General features: G+C 44.3%; 1 protein-coding gene across 8 annotated transcripts in view; it reads left to right on the plus strand.

Annotated features, from left to right (window-relative positions):
• Window positions 1-19,717, plus strand: part of CCDC88A (coiled-coil and HOOK domain protein 88A) — a 325,195-nt gene that overhangs the window by 120,112 nt on the left and 185,366 nt on the right. For all 8 annotated transcript variants that reach the window (XM_077485516.1, XM_077485518.1, XM_077485521.1 and 5 more), the window contains exons 6-7: window positions 5,660-5,743; window positions 14,943-15,083. In XM_077485516.1, the coding sequence (XP_077341642.1) occupies window positions 5,660-5,743; window positions 14,943-15,083 (225 nt within the window). The remainder of the gene's footprint in view (window positions 1-5,659; window positions 5,744-14,942; window positions 15,084-19,717) is intronic.

The raw sequence follows: 19,717 nt of genomic DNA on the forward strand, positions 1-19,717 counted from the left end.
CGAGCAGAGAGCTGTAATAGCTTTCATTTGAATGTCCCGTGTTCCCGGGGCTCACCGTCACATAGCCCCACCTCTTGGCCTGCAGCCTTTGATGATGTCACATGTCCCGCATTGGACCGGTGTTCTGTCTATCAAAGACGCCGGGCCAAGAGGTGGGGCTATGTGACGGTGAGCCCCGGGAACACGGGACATTCAAATGAAAGCTATTACAGCTCTCTGCTCGTACAGACAGCTTGCCTCTTCCTCTCCTCGCTTCCGCTGGCTGGGGGAACATGCGGGAGGTGATGCCCCCCTCCACAGTATGCATTCCTCATCCTTCCCACGGGCCCCTCTCAGCTGCGGGCCCCATAGCGGCTGCATGTGCCGCTATGGCGGTAGTTCCGCCACTGCTCACTCCCTGTCTTGGAGATAAGACGGAAAGTGAGTCGATGGGAAAAATTTTCATCCATTTTTTTTATTTTTTAAAGTATTGGTATTAGATCTACTTTAATAACAGATCCGTACCTGTTTCAGTTCTGTAGATGTGGCGATAGGCCACTTCGGTTAACTTTATTTAGGTGGCCATACACCATTTGAATTTTCGGACGATTCCTGCTATGGAAAAAACTTTGACCTGTGTGTGGCCCCTTACTTTGTCAGCAATGAGGACTCCTTTATTTAGCATAGGTGGAAGGATCAGTGGAATCTACACAAGCGTGGTCTGCTTTTAGTTTTTTCAACTTGACTTTTAAATGGAAGATTCTGGCTTTGCTATAATTCAGTGGTCTCCAAACTGTGGCTCGGGGGGCCCGATGTGGCCCTTTGCATGCCCTTATCAGGCCCCTGGGACACTATTCCTCCCACTGATACAAGGCTATTCCTCCAAAACCAAAAATGGGGCATAATTCCGGTCACTGAGACCAACAATAGGTCACTATTTCTACCACTCTCCTCAACAATGGGACACTATTCTTCCCACTAACACCAATGATGGGACGCTGTTCCTCCCACTGACACTAACTGCAGGGTCCTATTCTTCTCACTGACATTGATAATGGGGCACTATTTTGTCCCCTACTATCAAAAATGGGGCACTATTCCTCCCACTAATACCAATGATGGGGCATTCTTTACTCTCATTGATACTGGAGCATTTTCTACTCACACTGGCCGTGGTCCGACCCCCTCAAAGTCTGAAGGACAGTAAACTGACCCATTTGTTCAGAAAGTTTGGAGATCCCTGCTATAATTGCTTGAAAAATTCCAGAGTTTTAAAGCTGAACTCCTGTGAAATGTCAAGTTTACCCTTGCCACAGGTTAACCCCCCCCTACACTGCAAGAGTGAAACTCTCCTTTTTGCCAAGGGTACCATTAAAAAGCATTTTACTTTATCCTTTGGTCCACCGCCAACCAGTGCTTTCTCTTCCATCTGATGCTCCAGGTTGTAGGTTGGCCCGCAGCAGCCTCACAATGAAGGACTGCTAGTCCTGCATTGTACATGATGAGTGTGAGCGACGGATGAAGCGTTGATGTCCTTTTGGATAGCGTAGGAAGGGTGATCACCCCTGTCAGATTTTTTTTTTTTTCTTTCTGCCATTTGTGTCCCATTGCAGAGATTTCCTGTTCATTTCCTCTCCCATAGCCAAACAGGAAGTGAGAGTAAATCTCTGCAAATTAAAGGGAATTCCTTGGTGCCCCAAGGTCACCAGAACTAGTGTCCACATTGGAGGATTTCCCCTCTATTACTTTTCTGGGAAAAATGCAAAATTTGGGATCTTCTTTCAATGATAATGGTAAACAGGACAACGGAGAGGGTGAATCTCCTTAATGGGAGACACAGACAGAAATAAAAACACTAATCTAACTATCTAAAACTTAAAAAAAAAAAATGTATTCCTTGCGGAGTGATGGGAGCCCCATTGCAAGAGTAGTTTTGATGTTTCCCCGGAGTTTAGCTTTAAAAGGAACCATTACATCCCCTAACTATTAAACTATTAAGCCAAAAGTAAAGAGACATACGATGTCTAAATTTTCCCATCTCAGTTGTGCTGAAATATCGAAAGTTTTTTTTTTTTTTTTTTTTAAAGAGGTGAGGAAACTGATGAATTTGAGAAATAAATGTCTATGTCTAATGTCTATGCTCTGATTTTGCTGCTCCGGAATATACTTCCTCATAGAGGATGTCCGATATGGCTGAACAAGACAGTGGCAACTGGGATGTAATTATACATAAACTAAGATTGGATAATATTTATGGTTTATTTAACCACTGAAAGATTTACCCCCTTCCTGACCAGAGCACTTTTTGCTATTTGGCACTGCGTCGCTTTAGCTGACAATTGCACGGTCGTGCGACCTTACACCAAAACAACTTTTGGTGGTATTTGATCACCTCTGTGGTTTTTATTTGTTGCGCTATAAACAAAAAAAGTGCGACAATTAAAAAAAAAAAAAAGCTATATTTTTTACTTTTTGCTATAATAAATAATAATAATAAATATCCCCAAAATATATGTAAAAAAAAAACTTTTTTTCCCCCACAGTTTAGGCCGATATGTATTCTTTGACATATTTTTGGTAAAAAAAAATCGCAATAAGCGTATATTGATTGGTTTGCGCAAAATTTATAGCGTCTACAAAATAGGGGATAGTTTTATGACCTCCCCCACCAAAAATAAAATAAAAAAGATGATACGCTCATATGCACGAACGCTTCAAAAGTGGTATTTTTCATAAAATTTTTGTATTGTGTTTATGAAGCTTAACTGTTAGTACATTAAAAAAACACAATCCTCAATAAACATAAATACGGTAATTCTCTGAATAATTAGCATTCATTCAGTTGTGCTTCCATGCAAATGTGAACATCATGTTCTGATCTTTATTGGGGAATGTTATTTTGTATATAGAGTGTTTATGTGGTGAGTTTACACTTTTCATTGAACAGAGTTTGGATAACACAGGGTTAAACGGAAAGGTCATAAATGAACTGCACATTATCTGGACAGAAGAGATAGTGATGTGTTCCTGCTTAGGAGATGTATGTTAGCTTGGGGGGCTGCAAACTCTGCAGGGCTCCAACACACACTCGCTGCTATTCCAACCCTTCACATATTTCCACATAAACTTCACTCCTGGCATTAAACTTTGGCAGGTATTGTGCTCAGCTTACCACCCCAAACTGATGTTCCTCCCTCAGCTCACCTCTCTCCCTGCATGTCCTGTGAGCAGAATAGCTGTGCTCCTCCTCTGGGTTCTCTCATCATATGGCACTGAAGATAGAGGAGGGGGAGATTCAGCGGGACACACAGAGCAAGTATGCAGGACACTGGGGGGGGGGAGAGATGGGGAGACAGAAAATCAGGAGGGGCCGGCGGGGAGGAGTGCATCACGAGAGGTCTGACTAAATACAATCTCTTAGCAGCAGGGACCTGGTCTACCCGTCAGCTAGCTGTGATAGACAGGTAGATCAAAGGGGAAGCTGTCATGGGGCTCCCTACTGGCAATGCCTGAATGGTCAGTCCACCCCTGGTGTGCGGCACTTACTATTGCGAGCTGTGTCGGCGGCTGCTGGTGTAGCACCTGCCACACAGCTCACATACTTCAATGCCTTGCAGGACGCAGCTGCTATCGGGAACGGAGTTCCTGTTGTGGAAAAAGTGCAGGAACTCCGTTCCCATGCGTTCCAGCAGGACTTGAGCCCTGACTGCTCCCATGACAGGGAGCAGTAGATCTGTCATATTGCTAGGCAGAACAGGGAAATGCCTTGTTTATAGGCATCTCCCCGTTCTGCTGCTCCATGACACGATTGCTGGCCCATGGCGGAGGAGCGCAGTCATGCAGTACGCGGCGGGCACGTGCGCCCACTAGCCCCACAAATTAAAGGGGATGTACATTGTGCCGACGTATATCGGCGCGTGGCAGTCAGCAGGTGGTTAAAAAAAAAAAATTATATATATATATAGATATAGATATAGATATAGATATAGATATATAGATAGAAACTCTTCAAAGTAGCTCAGAAGTGCATTTAGTATGTTTTTGTTATGTTACAGCCTTATCCCAAAATTAATTCAATTAATTATTTTCCTAAAAATTCTACAAACAATACCCTATAATGACAACGTGAAAGAAGTTTGTTTGAAATCTTTGCAAATTTATTCAAATAAAAAAAAAAAAAAAAAATCCCATGTACATAAGTATTCACAGCCTTTGCCCTAACAGTCAAAATTTACCTCAAGTGCCTCCTGTTTCCACTAATCATGCTTGAGATGTTTCTCCAACTTGGGGTCCACCTGTGGTATTTTCAGTTGATTGGACATGATTTGGAAAGGCACACACCGGTCTATATAAGGTCCCACAGTGCATGTCAGAGCACAAACCAAGCCATGAAGTCTAAGGAATTGTCTGTAGACCTCCGAGACAGGATTGTATATGGGCACAGATCTGGGGAAGGGTACAGAAAAATGTCTGCAGCACGGAAGGTCCCAATGAGCACACTGGCCTCCATCATATCTAAATGAAAGAAGTTTGAAACCACCAGGACTCTTCCTAGACTGGGCCGCCCGGCCAAACTGAGCGGTCGGGGGAGAAGGACCTTAGTCAGGGAGGTGACCAAGAACCCGATGGTCACTCTGACAAGAGCTCCAGCGTTTATCTGTGGAGAGAGAAGAACCTTCCAGAAGAACAACCATCTCTGCAGCACTCCACCAATCAGGCCTGTATGGTAGAGTAGCCAGACGGAAATTACTCCTCAGTAAAAGGCACATGACTAGAGTCTGCTAAAAGGCACCTGAAGGACTCTGACAATGGGAAACAAAATTCTCTGGTCTGATGAAACAAAGATTAAACTCTTTGGCCTGACTGGCAATCGTCATGTCTGGAGGAAACCAGGTGCCGCTCATCACCTGGCCAATACCATCCCTACAGTGAAGCATGGTGGTGGTAGCATCCTGCTGTGGGGATGCTTTTCAGCAGCAGGAACTGGGAGACTAGTCAGGATTGAGGGAAAGATGAATGCAGCAATATACAGAGACATCGTTGATGAAAACCTGCTCCAGAGAGCTCTGGACCTCAGACTGGGGCGAAGGTTCATATTCCAAACGGACAACCACCCTAAGTAGACAGCCAAGGAGTGGCTACGGGACAACTCTGTGAATGTCCTTGCGTGGCCAAACCAGAGTCCAGACTTTAACCTGATTGAACATCTCTGCAGAGATCTGAAAATGGCTGTGCACCGACGCTTCCCATCCAACCTGATGGAGCTTGAGAGGTCCTACAAAGAAGAATGGGAGAAACTGCCCAAAAATAGGTGTGCCGAGCTTGTAGCATCATACTCAAAGACTTGAGCCTAATTGGTGCCAAAGGGGCTTCACCAAAGTATTGAGCAAAGGCAAATACTTATGTACATGGGATTTGTTTTTATATTTTTTTAATAAATATGCAAAGATTTCAAACAAACTTCTTTCATGTTGTCGTTATGGGGGGTTGTTTGTAGAATTTGGAGGAAAATAATTGAATCCATTTTGGAATAAGGCTGTAAGATAAGAAAATGTGGAAAAACTGAAGTGCTGCGAATACTTTCGGGATGCGCTGTATGTATATGAAAATTTATTTTACATTTGTGCACTCTAAGATGACATTGCCTATTTTAATTCTTTTATTTACATTTTTTTTACAGTGTGCAAGAAAAGAAGAGTTTATTGATAAAATACAAGACTTGAATTTCGACACAAAGGCAGCTGTCGCATCTCACATCCAAGAGGTATTATTTCCATTTGTCATGGGCCGTTATTTGTTGGGGGTTTTTTTTTTGCATTTTTATATAAAACTTTTTTTTTTTTTTTTTTTTTTTATGCATTTTACAAAACTTAGAGGTTGGGAAAAGTGGTGAGCGGTTGGCAGAGGAGGAAGATCACATGAGCGATGAATAGAATGCAGATAAGCAGCTGTATCCTGCCTTACTGCCGAATAATCTTGATATAAATGGCCGGTTTAGCACGGATCTACAAGCAAAAGGTTTTCAGTAGTTAAAGGCCAGCTGTTGTGATTAATTCACACAACGTCCCTGAGGTTATAAGGCATGGCTTGCTTATTATTGCTGTTATGGGCGCCAACAATGGGATTACAGTTTGAGTGAAAAGGGAAACGTATTGGAGAACTAATTGAGTACACTGGAGCATTGTGTTTCGTAAAACGTTTTTCCTGATTGGATTAAAAGAAAAACAAAGCCAAGACCCCCATTTCTGATGTTGACTGCTAGCAACTCCGCCCCCCATCTCCACCCCATAATACTCCCGGCAGTCATACAAGGCGACCTTTTTTAAAGAGAAACTAAACTCTTTCAATCAATATTAACTATTATTTAATCCTTCTCCTGCTAGCATTAGTAAGTAGATAGGAAGGTAGATTTCCTTTTTTTTTTATATTTCTTCAGTTGCTTCCTGGTTTCTGGCCTAGGCTAAAATGTCATACATCCCAGGAGTCTTCATGGGAGGAGGGGTTTTCTCAGCTAAGCACACCCTCCTGTCTGAATGCCTGAGCCAAGGGAAGATGGATTCTAGGAAATAAATACTATATAAATCATATGCACTTACTCAAGATGCATACCTCCCAACAGGGCTGGACTGGGACAGAAATTTAGCCCTGGACTTCATCCAGACCGGCCAACTTACATTTTGAGTGTCCCATCAGCACCCACATACATCAGAGTGTCTCATCACCAGCCCCCTTACAACAGAGTGTCCCATCAGTACCCCTTACAACAGAGTGTCCCATCAGTACCCCTTACATCAGAGTGTCCCATCAGTACCCCTTACATCAGAGTGTCCCATCAGTACCCCTTACATCAGAGTGTCCCATCAGCTCCCTTTAACATCAGAGTGTCCCATCAGCTCCCTTTAACATCAGAGTGTCCCATCAGCTCCCTTTAACATCAGAGTGTCCCATCAGCTCCCTTTAACATTAGAGTGTCCCATCAGCTCCCTTTAACATCAGAGTGTCCCATCAGCTCCCTTTAACATCAGAGTGTCCCATCAGCTCCCTTTAACATCAGAGTGTCCCATCAGCTCCCTTTAACATCAGAGTGTCCCATCAGCTCCCTTTAACATCAGAGTGTCCCATCAGTACCCCTTACAACAGAGTGTCCCATCAGCTCCCTTTAACATCAGAGTGTCCCATCAGCTCCCTTTAACATCAGAGTGTCCCATCAGCTCCCTTTAACATCAGAGTGTCCCATCAGCTCCCTTTAACATCAGAGTGTCCCATCAGCTCCCTTTAACATCAGAGTGTCCCATCAGCTCCCTTTAACATCAGAGTGTCCCATCAGCTCCCTTTAACATCAGAGTGTCCCATCAGCTCCCTTTAACATCAGAGTGTCCCATCAGCTCCCTTTAACATCAGAGTGTCCCATCAGCTCCCTTTAACATCAGAGTGTCCCATCAGCTCCCTTTAACATCAGAGTGTCCCATCAGCTCCCTTTAACATCAGAGTGTCCCATCAGCTCCCTTTAACATCAGAGTGTCCCATCAGCTCCCTTTAACATCAGAGTGTCCCATCAGCTCCCTTTAACATCAGAGTGTCCCATCAGCTCCCTTTAACATCAGAGTGTCCCATCAGCTCCCTTTAACATCAGAGTGTCCCATCAGCTCCCTTTAACATCAGAGTGTCCCATCAGCTCCCTTTAACATCAGAGTGTCCCATCAGCTCCCTTTAACATCAGAGTGTCCCATCAGCTCCCTTTAACATCAGAGTGTCCCATCAGCTCCCTTTAACATCAGAGTGTCCCATCAGCTCCCTTTAACATCAGAGTGTCCCATCAGCTCCCTTTAACATCAGAGTGTCCCATCAGCTCCCTTTAACATCAGAGTGTCCCATCAGCTCCCTTTAACATCAGAGTGTCCCATCAGCTCCCTTTAACATCAGAGTGTCCCATCAGCTCCCTTTAACATCAGAGTGTCCCATCAGCTCCCTTTAACATCAGAGTGTCCCATCAGCTCCCTTTAACATCAGAGTGTCCCATCAGCTCCCTTTAACATCAGAGTGTCCCATCAGCTCCCTTTAACATCAGAGTGTCCCATCAGCTCCCTTTAACATCAGAGTGTCCCATCAGCTCCCTTTAACATCAGAGTGTCCCATCAGCTCCCTTTAACATCAGAGTGTCCCATCAGCTCCCTTTAACATCAGAGTGTCCCATCAGCACCCCTTAACAACAGAGTGTCCCATCAGCACCCCTTAACATCAGAGTGTCTCATCAGCACCCCTTAACATCAGAGTGTCCCATCAGCTCCCTTTAACATCAGAGTGTCCCATCAGCTCCCTTTAACATCAGAGTGTCCCATCAGCTCCCTTTAACATCAGAGTGTCCCATCAGCTCCCTTTAACATCAGAGTGTCCCATCAGCTCCCTTTAACATCAGAGTGTCCCATCAGCTCCCTTTAACATCAGAGTGTCCCATCAGCTCCCTTTAACATCAGAGTGTCCCATCAGCTCCCTTTAACATCAGAGTGTCCCATCAGCTCCCTTTAACATCAGAGTGTCCCATCAGCTCCCTTTAACATCAGAGTGTCCCATCAGCTCCCTTTAACATCAGAGTGTCCCATCAGCAGCCCCCTTACATCAGAGTGGCCCACTGAGCGATCGGCCCACCGGGAAACTCCCGGTAGTCCCGATGGCCAATACATGCCTGCCTCCCAACTTTCTGAGATGGGAATTAGACATGTGCACTGACAAAAAAATGTGTTTGTTTTTAGTTTCATTCGTTTTTTTGCTTTTTTCGAAAATTTGAAAATCCGAAAATTCAAATTTCCAAATTTACTTATTTCCGAATTTCCGAAATACGAATTTACAAATTTCCAAAATACGAATTCACAAATTTCTGAATTTCCGAAATACGAATTTACAAATTTCTGAAATACGAATTTACAAATTTTCAAAATATGAATTTACAAATTTACGAATTTCCGAAATATGAATTTACAAATTTCTGAATTTCCAAAATAGGAATTTACAAATTTCTGAATTTCCAAAATACAAATTTACAAATTTCCAAAATACGAATTTACATATTTCTGAATTTCCGAAACACGAATTTACAAATTTCCGAAACACAAATTTATGAATTTCCGAAATACGAATTTACAAATTTCTGAATTTCCAAAATAGGAATTTACAAATTTCTGAAATATGAATTTACAAATTTCTGAATTTCCAAAATAGGAATTTACAAATTTCTGAAATATGAATTTCCGAAGTTACGAATGATCTGAACTAACGAATGCCGTATCTAAACGAATGGATTGTAACGATCTAATTATAATAAATAACAATAACAATAATTAAACCTTTTTTTTAATTATTATTTATTATTAATTTGTTCCATTTATTTAGATGCAGCATTCGTTATTTCGGATATTTCGTAACTTCTGATAAATTTGTTTGCGTTACCTTCACAAACAGACAAAAAGTTATTTCCAAATTTACTGATTTTATTTCTTTTTTCAGATTTTTTAATTTCTGAAATTTCTGAATTAGGAGATTCAAAAACTAAAAAAATTTGGAAATTCGTATTTCAGAAATTTGGATATTGAATAATTCGGAAATGTGGGAATTATGGAATTAACTAATTTGTCAAAATTTGTTAAAAAAAACTAATTTGGAACTAAACTAATCGCACATGTCTAATGGGAATGAGGGACACCTATTAGCAAAAGTATGTAGACATAGGATACACCCCTCTGCCACACCCCTCCTTAAAGGAGAATTGTATGAAAAAAAGATTGGTTAAACCCACAAGCTTTTTTTTTTTTACCACTACTAATCCTTTATATTGGCTTTTAGAATTTACAAGTGCAGCAATTTAGAATTTGGATGAAAGGTTTAGCTCTGAGAAACACTTTTTGATAGATAAATTGTGCATTTTATATACAACTATATAGATCAGACAAAAATGAGGGACAAATGAGGAGGACAGAGGGACTTTGTTCCAAATCAGGGACTGTCCCTCGAAATCGGAGACAGTTGGGAGCTATGAAGTTGGCCGCAGCTAGAAATGCTAGGGGGGTGCTTTTCAAAGTTAATTTCTCCACATAATAAAGCATGGAGACCTGGATGGATTGGGAGGGGGGGGGGGGGGGGGGGGGGTGTGCTTTAAATAATAAGAATAAATTCAATAATATTTCAGTTTGTGGCGCTCAGATACAGTTTTAGTCCCACTTTAATGTAGAAGTCTGGCAGAACCCCACTGAAAGTGGAAGAAATGCCTAATACATTGTCTATTCTTAAAAATGTTCCTTCCACCTACCTATTCTGCCTCAGCTGTATAAAAATGATCTGTGTACTTACCTATTTTTAATCTGCTCTGGCCTGGTCACGTGATTCCCACAGCTTTGGCTGCTGCAGGGTAGAGGGGAGCGACCCAATGACTGTTGGTCACCAGTCCTCTGCCCATATGGTGCTCCAGACTAGAGTGATGGACTGTGGAGGGGTGGAAGCGGCTGGTCAGTCTCCCAGAGGTGTGCTGTTGGCTGAATTTGTGTCACAGGAGTGCAGAACTAAGTGCCCTTCTGTGACCCACAGACGAAGTATGGCTAAAAGAGCTTCTCCTTTAAAGACAGGCGAGCCACGAGTCTACTAAGAGTATGCAAAAGTTTATAAAGCACAGTTAGGAATGCTATCTTTTTACCATATTTCTTGATTAGGGCATAAGAAAGAACATTACATTATATAGAAATGTCGGTATACAGTATATACTAATATTTTCTTTAAATAATAGCTGTAAGAATGCATCAAACTTTGTTACATTCTGTGTATAATGGTAGGCAGTGGCGTCGCTAGGGGGGTGGCTTTTGGGGCTATAGCTCCAAATCTGGGGCCCATAGCCCCGAGTCACATCAAGGTCCCTAGAGAGCCTCCCCTCCCCTTGGTGACCCCCTGCAGAAAGTGGGGGGCTCTCTGGGGACCCTCATGTAAGGGGGGCTCTCTGGGGACCCTGATGCAAGGGGAAGGCTCTCTGGGGACCCTGATGCAAGGGGAAGGCTCTCTGGGGACCCTGATGCAAGGGGAAGGCTCTCTGGGGACCCTGATGCAAGGGGAAGGCTCTCTGGGGACCCTGATGCAAGGGGAAGGCTCTCTGGGGACCCTCGCGCAAGGGGAAGGCTCTCTGGGGACCCTCGCGTAAGGGGAAGGCTCTCTGGGGACCCTCGCGTAAGGGGAAGGCTCTCTGGGGACCCTCGCGTAAGGGGAAGGCTCTCTGGGGACCCTCGTGTAAGGGGAAGGCTCTCTGGGGACCCTCGTGTAAGGGGAAGGCTCTCTGGGGACCCTCGTGTAAGGGGAAGGCTCTCTGGGGACCCTCGTGTAAGGGGAAGGCTCTCTGGGGACCCTCGTGTAAGGGGAAGGCTCTCTGGGGACCCTGATGCAAGGGGAAGGCTCTCTGGGGACCCTCATGTAAGGTGGGGCTCTCTGGGGACCCTCATGTAAGGGGGGCTCTCTGGGGACCCTGATGTATATGGTGGGCTCTCTGGGAACTTTACTGTTGTCTTATTTTTTTAATTTAAAAAAAGTGTATTTTTTTCAAAAAAAGTGCGCTTGTAAGACTGCTGTGCAAATACGGTGTGACAGAAAGTATTGCAACAACCGCCATTTTATTCTCTAGGGTGTTCAAATTTTTTTTTAGAATATTTGGGGTTCTAAGTAATTTTCTAGCCAAAAAAACAAGTTTTTAACTTGTAAACAATAAATCCCAGAAAGAGGCTCAGTGCCTAAGTGGTTAAAGGACTCCTATAAAATGACACAATCCAATGCAGTTATAACATGTATTTCTACACGGAGCTAATTTAAGTAGCTGAATTTGGCTTGGATAGGCACCCAGGGATAGGATTAGAACCTCAGTTAGGAAATAGGTCTGGCTGAAGTTCTTCCTGTATTCAGCCTTATTTCTCTTCTATGCTGGAGTAATAGTACAGTAAAAAGTTGGCCTGTATTTTAAACATCTTGAGATCATCATTTTGAGTAAGTTCCCAGATCTTTATATAACGCCGTCGCCAAGCGTGCTTCTTTCTACAAGAATAATGATTTTTGCACAACATCCAGACTGATATAAAGGTCTGCTAAGTTCTTTTCCTGCTTGTGGAAGTACAACATAATAATTTTTTTTCTTTTTTTTAAATTTATGGGAAAAAGTTGGGTAATATGTACACTTCCTGTTGTCTGCTTGCAATATAGATTCCATCTGGGAATAAATCTGGTAAACACTTCAAACTTCTGATTTCTTTGGTATTTTTTTAGCCTGCAGTGAACTCTAGATCTTAACCACTTTCAGACCGGACCAATTTGCTGGTCAAAGACCAGACCACTTTTTGCGATTCGGCACTGCGTCGCTTTAACTGACAATTGCGCGGTCGTGCGACGTGGCTCCCAAACAAAATTGACGTCCTTTTTTTTCCCACAAATAGAGCTTTCTTTTGGTGGTATTTGATCACCCCTGCGGTTTTTATTTTTTGCGCTATAAACAAAAATAGAGCGGCAATTTTGAAAAAAACGCATTATTTTTTACTTTTTGTTATAATAAATATCCCCCAAAAATATATAAAAAAAAACATTTTTTTCCCTCAGTTTAGGCCGATACTCATTCTTCTACATATTTTTGGTAAAAAAAATCACAATAAGCGATTATTGATTGGTTTGCGCAAAAGTTATAGCGTTTACAAAATAGGGATAGTTTTATAGCATTGTTATTAATAATTTTTTATTATTTTTTTTTTACTAGTAATGGCGGCGATCAGCGATTTTTATTGTGACTGCGACATTGTGGGGGACCCATCGGACATTTTTGACACATTTTTGGGACCATTGTCATTTATACAGTAATCACTGCTATATAAATGCAGTGATTCCTGTGTAAATGACACTGGCAGTGAAGGGGTTAACCAGTGGGTGGCAGTGTAGGGGTTAAGTGTTCCTAGGGGTGTGTTACTAGCTGTGGGGGGGGGTTGGGCTTTCATTTAGTGAACACTGATCTCTGCTCCAATCACATGGAGCAGAGATCAGCATCACTAATTGCTAGGCAGAATGGAGAAATGTTGTTTACAACGGCACTTCTCCATTCGGCCGCTCCGTGAGACGATCGCGGGGATGCCCGCGGCGATCGAGTCCGCGGGTCCCGCGACCGGACTCACGGGGGTCCCGACCAGCGCGGGAGCGCGCCGCCGGCGGCCCGCTCCCGATGGCAGGGCGGCAAATTTAAAGGGACGTACATGTACGCCCATTTGTCTGCCCGTGCCATTCTGTCGACGTACATCGTCGTGCGCTGGTCGGCAAGTGGTTAAAGTGGACCTTTACCCATAACAAATTGATAAAAAAAATTTGCTTTAGCAAGAACATACATAATAATTATGCTAATAAAAATTTTTGTGTGTGCTGTACATTGACTCCAGCATTGCTAATTCCTCCTCTTCCCAGAGGCTGCCATTTTGCTGAAGCCCAGAGCCCCCAAACAGCAGTAAATATTAAGTCATTCAGCACAGTGCCTAAAATAGAGAGCAGCTGAGCATGCGCAGAGCAGGGTGAGACAGTGTATTACTGGATTTTAAACAGTATGGACACTTTATTTATTAGGGTTGTTACTGATTAAAATTTTTGTGTTCGATTAATCGATTTATTTTTTTAATTGATTAATCGGCTAATTTTAATTAATTATAACGCACATACAGATCCAACTACTTTTAGCTGATCTCCTTGCATTGAAACTCTGCATTAGTCAGTGGTAAATGTGGTATACACTATATACAATCATCCGACACTAGTTCGTTTCCACAATCCATGACTTAACTTCACAGTTCACACAAATACGTTTTACATTCAGACTGTAGCACTGACGTATAATTTTTTTTTCCCCCACAGTAGCGTGACAATCCCTCCACCTCCAGTCTAACTAATCACTCTCACCCAGGGGCGGACTGACCATTGGGCCACTCGGACACTGCCCGAGGGCCCCGTGCCACTAGGGGGCCCCATCAGGGTTGCCAGCCTCAGTAAAAACCAGGGAAAGTATGTAAAAATCTCTGTTTTTTTTTTTTTTTTTACATCTGTGTCTGAAATGTCCCTTACCGACATGCTTTTGGTCTAGAAATCCTTAGATTATAGCTACCCCACCTCTCCAGTACCTTCTCAGCCAATAGAAACATGTCTGTGTATACTGTGTGATTTTATACTGTGTGTGTGTTTGTGTATACTGTGTGGCCCCATAATATCTGATTGCCTGAGGGCCCCATGAGTTGTCAGTCCAACCATGCTCTCACCTTATGGCATGGACCCCTGTGCAAACAGGTGGTCATGCAAGTGGGTATCAAAAGGGTTAACATGGAGCATAAACTTCTCTCACGTCTCCTTAGATCTCAGCAAGGACACCGGGTCATGGATAGAGAGAAAAGATCTCAGTGCTCACCGCTTAAGTATAAGATTTAATTTTTGTGTTCAAACACAAACTACTCACATACAGATGATAAAAACACAGCATGTAAAGCTGACAATCGTGTCAGTTCCGTAGGGTAGAAGTGGGTGATGTCATGTGTAGCTCCTCCCTCCGTACGCGTTCCGTTCCATCAGAACTTCGATGTCACCAGACTCCTCCCCCCTTCCCTTCGTTAGCAGACGTGGGGGAAGGGGGGAGGAACTCCCTGTAGACCCGGAAGCTGGCAGAGAGGTGAGTACCAATCAAAAGAATTTTGAAAAAATTTTTATTGATTAATCGAGGAATTAATCTTTCATTTCCACAGCCCTATTATTTATAATTTATTAATAGTTTTACATGGCTATATCTGCAAAAGGGGCCACCCTGAAGGCATCTAGCAGGACTTAATTTTCTAACTAAAGTTACACTTTAAATGTTTCTGAGGCTATGCTTTAAAAATGTTTTGTGTTGATCCATGTTAAAAACGTGACTTTTTTTTTTTTTTTTTTTTTTGAAGGTAACTCACAATCCAGAGAATGTTCTTGACCTGCAGTCCATGGACTCTACTGACATCTCTCCAGAGGATCTGGAATCGTTACTGAAAAATGTATCTTTCCACCTAAAGAGACTGGTGGATGAAAGAGATGAACAATCGGAGGTATGAAAAAAAGATGGCTACTCATTGACTTTCCATTGAGCGCTGTTTTTATGTAGGAATTAGTCTTGACATTCTCATAGTTCTTCATTTTAGCCAACTGAAATCTTTCTAAAATATGGTTTATAGCAGTGGTCTTCAAACTGCAGGCCTGGGGCCCGCATGTGGCTCCTCCTTGCCTTTTCCTCCCACTGACACCAAAAATGGGACATAATTACTGCTACTGACACCAACAGTGAGGCACTACTCACACCGACACCAATAATGGGGTGCTGTTCTTCCCACTAATGCCAACAATGGAACACTATTCCTCCAACTGATACCAACAGGAGGGCATTATTCCTCCCACTGACACCAATGGTGGGGCACTATTCCTCCCCCTGAGACCAATGGTGGGGCACTATTCCTTCCACTGTCACCAGTTGTAGGGCACTATTCCTTCCACTGTCACCAGTTTTAGGGCACTAGTCCTTCCACTGTCACCAGTTGTAGGGCACTAGTCCTTCCACTGTCACCAGTTGTAGGGCACTAGTCCTTCCACTGTCACCAGTTGTAGGGCACTAGTCCTTCCACTGTCACCAGTTGTAGGGCACTAGTCCTTCCACTGCCACCAATGGTGGGGCACTGATGGGGGAGGAATTGTTTGCATTGTTTACTCCCACTGTTAATACGTCTACTCCCACTGGCCACAGTCCAGTTCCCCTAAAGTCAGAAGGACAGTAAACTTACCCTTTTATTTAGAAAGTTTTACCTCCCACTTGTATACTTAAAGTGGAACTTCATCCACAATTACAATGTGTGCGCACCACCTGGCTTCAGCCCCCTTCTCCTACAATTGAATATTTTGCACAGATGTGCTAAAGGGTTCTGCCAGCAGAGACGTTCGGCACATCTGCACATGTGCATGAGGGTAACACAGTCAAGGACGTCCAGGACCACTGATTTTCTACATTCGAGAGCTCTTCCAGGTCCCAAAGGCCAAAGTACATCACCCGCACACATGCTGGACAATACAAAATGGCGGCATCATTGGGGAGAGTGGAGGCATGAGGGCTGTTCTTAAAGAACCCCAGGAAGGTGTTACATCTGTATAAATGGGGGAGGGGGGGGTGGGGGTTGTAAATCCTTTGCAGTAGATGAGCTGTATTAGAGCTGGTTTATAGGGATTTATGATCAAAATCAAGTAGCAGCACAGTGGTGTAGTGGTTAGCACTCTCACCTTGCAGTAAAAAGGGTCGCTGGTTCAAATCCCAACCATGACACTACCTGCCTGGAGTTTGCATGTTCTCCCTGTGCCTGCGTGGGTTTCCTCCGGGTACTCCGGTTTCCTCCCACACTCCAAAGACATGCAGGTAGGTTAATTGGCTTCTGTCCAAAATTGGCCCTAGTATATGAATGGGGACCTTGGATTGTGAGCTCCTTGAGGGCAGGGACCGATGTGAGTGTGTGATGTACACTGTACAGGGATAGGGACAATTGTAGACACTCACTCAGGTTGCACTGGATGGACTGGTGTCTTTATTCAACCTTGCTAACTATGAAACTATGAAGAATGTTGAAAGGTTTTGGGAATGCATTTGAATGTGGAGTAGTAGTGCAGCATTATAGGGTTAAAATCAGACAGTGAAGAGGTGATTAATTTGCCCCTCACCACCTGTCACGTGCCCTATGAAAAGCAATCCAAACATAGGTCGCTCTTTAGAGAACAACACCCTCCACCACGAGTGTGAAAGAGCCCTATGTGGTAATGCGTGAAATCTGTTTGGCTGTTTATTATAGGACTCCCAGATACGTGATGAGCTATTTCAAGGAAACCATTGACAAAAAGCCGGCTGCATGACTTTGTAACTCCCTTCTGATATTCTGTATCTGTCTCTCTGTGCTGTTCTGATAAATCATTGAATGGCACTCTATGTACTATTTATATTATCTGTATTATAAACTGCAACATCTCTTCTGCTCTAGTCTATAATGGGCATCCTGCTGGATTTGTTACAAATACATTATAAATATGGATTAGGATGAATTGTGTGTCGCTCTGCACAGATGGGGCATCTTGTAATGCAGAATTTGTATAATAATGCTGATTAAATGGTAAATGGCTCGGCATACTTCATGTAGAATTGCAAGACTAATAATGCCTATCTTCAGAGAGCATTTGACAGGTGGTGAGGAGGTGTTGTATCCGGCTCGGTGGGCACTATGGGTTTGGGCTCGGTGGGCACTATGGGTTTGGTGGGCACTATGGGTTTGGGCTCGGTGGGCACTATGGATTTGGGCTTGGTTTTCCGCACAACTAGCAGAATTCAACCTAATGGGGTGTGCAGTACCGCATGTGGCCAGAGGTGCAGGGGCGCCGGTGACACTCGGAACAGTTCGGAGCCATTCGGAATCACTCGGAAATACTCAGTTCCTAAATGTTTCCAAGACTTCCCGAGTTCAGCCGAGCTGTCCCCGAGTATTTCCAAGGCAGTCCGGCGCCCCCCCTCACCTCTGGCCACATGCGGTATTGCATGCAATAGAAGTCAATGTGGAACAAATTTTCGTAATTTCTATTGACTTCTATGGGGAAACTCGCTTTGATATGCAAGTGCTTTGGATTACAAGCATGCTCCTGGAACGGATTATGCTTGTAATCCACCGTAGCATTTTGTGCTATAAAGTAATTTGTATGGAATTTGATAGACCCCTGCCCCAGAAACAATAGACCCCTTCCCCAGAAACAATAGACCCCCCCCAGCAACAATAGACCCCTGCCCCAGAAACAATAGACCCCCACACAACAATGAACCCCGCAACAAAATACCACCCCAGCAACAATAGACCCTCAGCAGCAACAGATCTGTCATCTTCAATAGCCCCTCCAGCAGCAGCAGCAATAGACCTATCCCTCAACAGTAGATTCCTCCCAGCAAAAATGTACCCCCCCCCCCCCAAGCAACAATAGATCCCCCATCAGACCGCATCAGTAGACCCTCCAGCACTCCCTGCCATAAAATACATTAAGGCTCGGTTCACACTTGTGCGATGCGGGAACGCAGTAGTTCACAATGCTATATGTGAACCGCCGGAAGGGTCAATACAATGTTAATGACTAAGGATGAGCTCCGGCGTGTTCACACAGCCCATGTGCAGAGCCCGCCAGGAAGTTGGCGCAGCGCTGCGTTAATCACAGGCAGTGAGACATTTCCCGATCTCTGCAGCCGCGCATCGGGACTATGTCTCGCTGCCTGTGATTAGCGCAGTGCCGACTTCCTGCCGGGCGCTACCTGCGGGCTGTATGAACACGCCGGAGCTCATCCTTATTAATGACACCCCCATTTCAGCTCGCATATCGCACTGTGAACTGACAGTTTGGACATTAATCGGATCACTTGGGTGTGAACACTCATGCGATCTGATTGTGGTGTGGACCAAAAAGGGTCCTGTGCGAGTTTTGCCCGAATGCGATATCAGCCATATGATCTGTATGGCTGAAATCGCATTGCACTTTCACCACGGGTCTCAGTGCTGGGGGTGCCGGAACTGCCTTCCCCCGCGTTCCCTTTGAAAGAAAGCCCTGATTGAATGATTGAAATCGACAGAGGTTCATCACATTCACTAAGCTCCGCAGAAAATGAGTGCAACTGCCTTTGCAAAGCGCACAGTCTATATGTCTATAGTAATTCCACCACATTGTGTTTAATGGCTTGGTGTTGTACTTTTAGGCCGGGTTCACACCGCTGCGATGCGGGAACGCCGCGAATCCGCGGCGTTTTCCCGCATCGCATTACTCCCGCCGGCAGTTCACACTGCCCTATGCGGACGGCTGGGAGTGTCAATGATATGTTAATGACACCCCCAGATCCGTCCGCATATCGCAGTGCGATCTGCCGACTCGCACAGGAATCGGATCGCATGGTGTGAACCCCCATGCGATCCGATTCTGTTGCGGACCAAAAAAAGGGTCCCGTGCGAGTTTGCTGCGGGAGCGATGCGAATTCAGCCATACTATCTGTATGGCTGTACTCGCATCGCTACGGAGATCGGATGTGATTTGCGGTGCGAATCACATCCGGATCTCCCCCCGCAGCAGTGTGAACCCAGCCTTAAACTGATATTAAACCAAAAATGTAATATTTTGCAGCTTACCAATCATTCGATGGGGTGGCTGCATTTGTTTTTCTTTTTTGCCTTTTTTTTTCCCCTCTGGGCCCCCACTCTGGATGAAGGAGCGCAGGGGGCACAGCAGTAGCATTGTAAGTCTGGGGGGAAGGGAGTGTTAAATGGATTAGCAGATTTAAATACACTAACAAATTGAAGCCAAGCTCCTGCTCACTCATACTGCAGTTACAGCAAACAGATGTTTCCTTTTAAGCCCCATACACGACGGGCAGAATGTTGGGAGACATTGGCCAGTTCAAACAAAAAACGTCTGACATGCGGCCCAGGTGTATGCCACCCTGCCTTCTGTCGGACGGGCATGCTGGAAGACCAGCAGCCGACCAACTCATGGACAGCTTTCTCAGCCAATGGCAGAGAACACTGATCGGAGTGTTCTGGGGGAGGGGGGAGGTGGCCCATCCTCCTGTCAATACACAACAGCTCAGCAGTAGGAGATCTCTGTACTAACTTTGCATAGTTAGTACAGCGGCTCA

Source organism: Lithobates pipiens, unplaced genomic scaffold, assembly GCF_037356315.1.
Source record: "Lithobates pipiens isolate NorthernLeopardFrog02 unplaced genomic scaffold, aLitPip1_a1.2 Scaffold_18, whole genome shotgun sequence".
Lineage (NCBI taxonomy): Eukaryota > Metazoa > Chordata > Amphibia > Anura > Ranidae > Lithobates > Lithobates pipiens.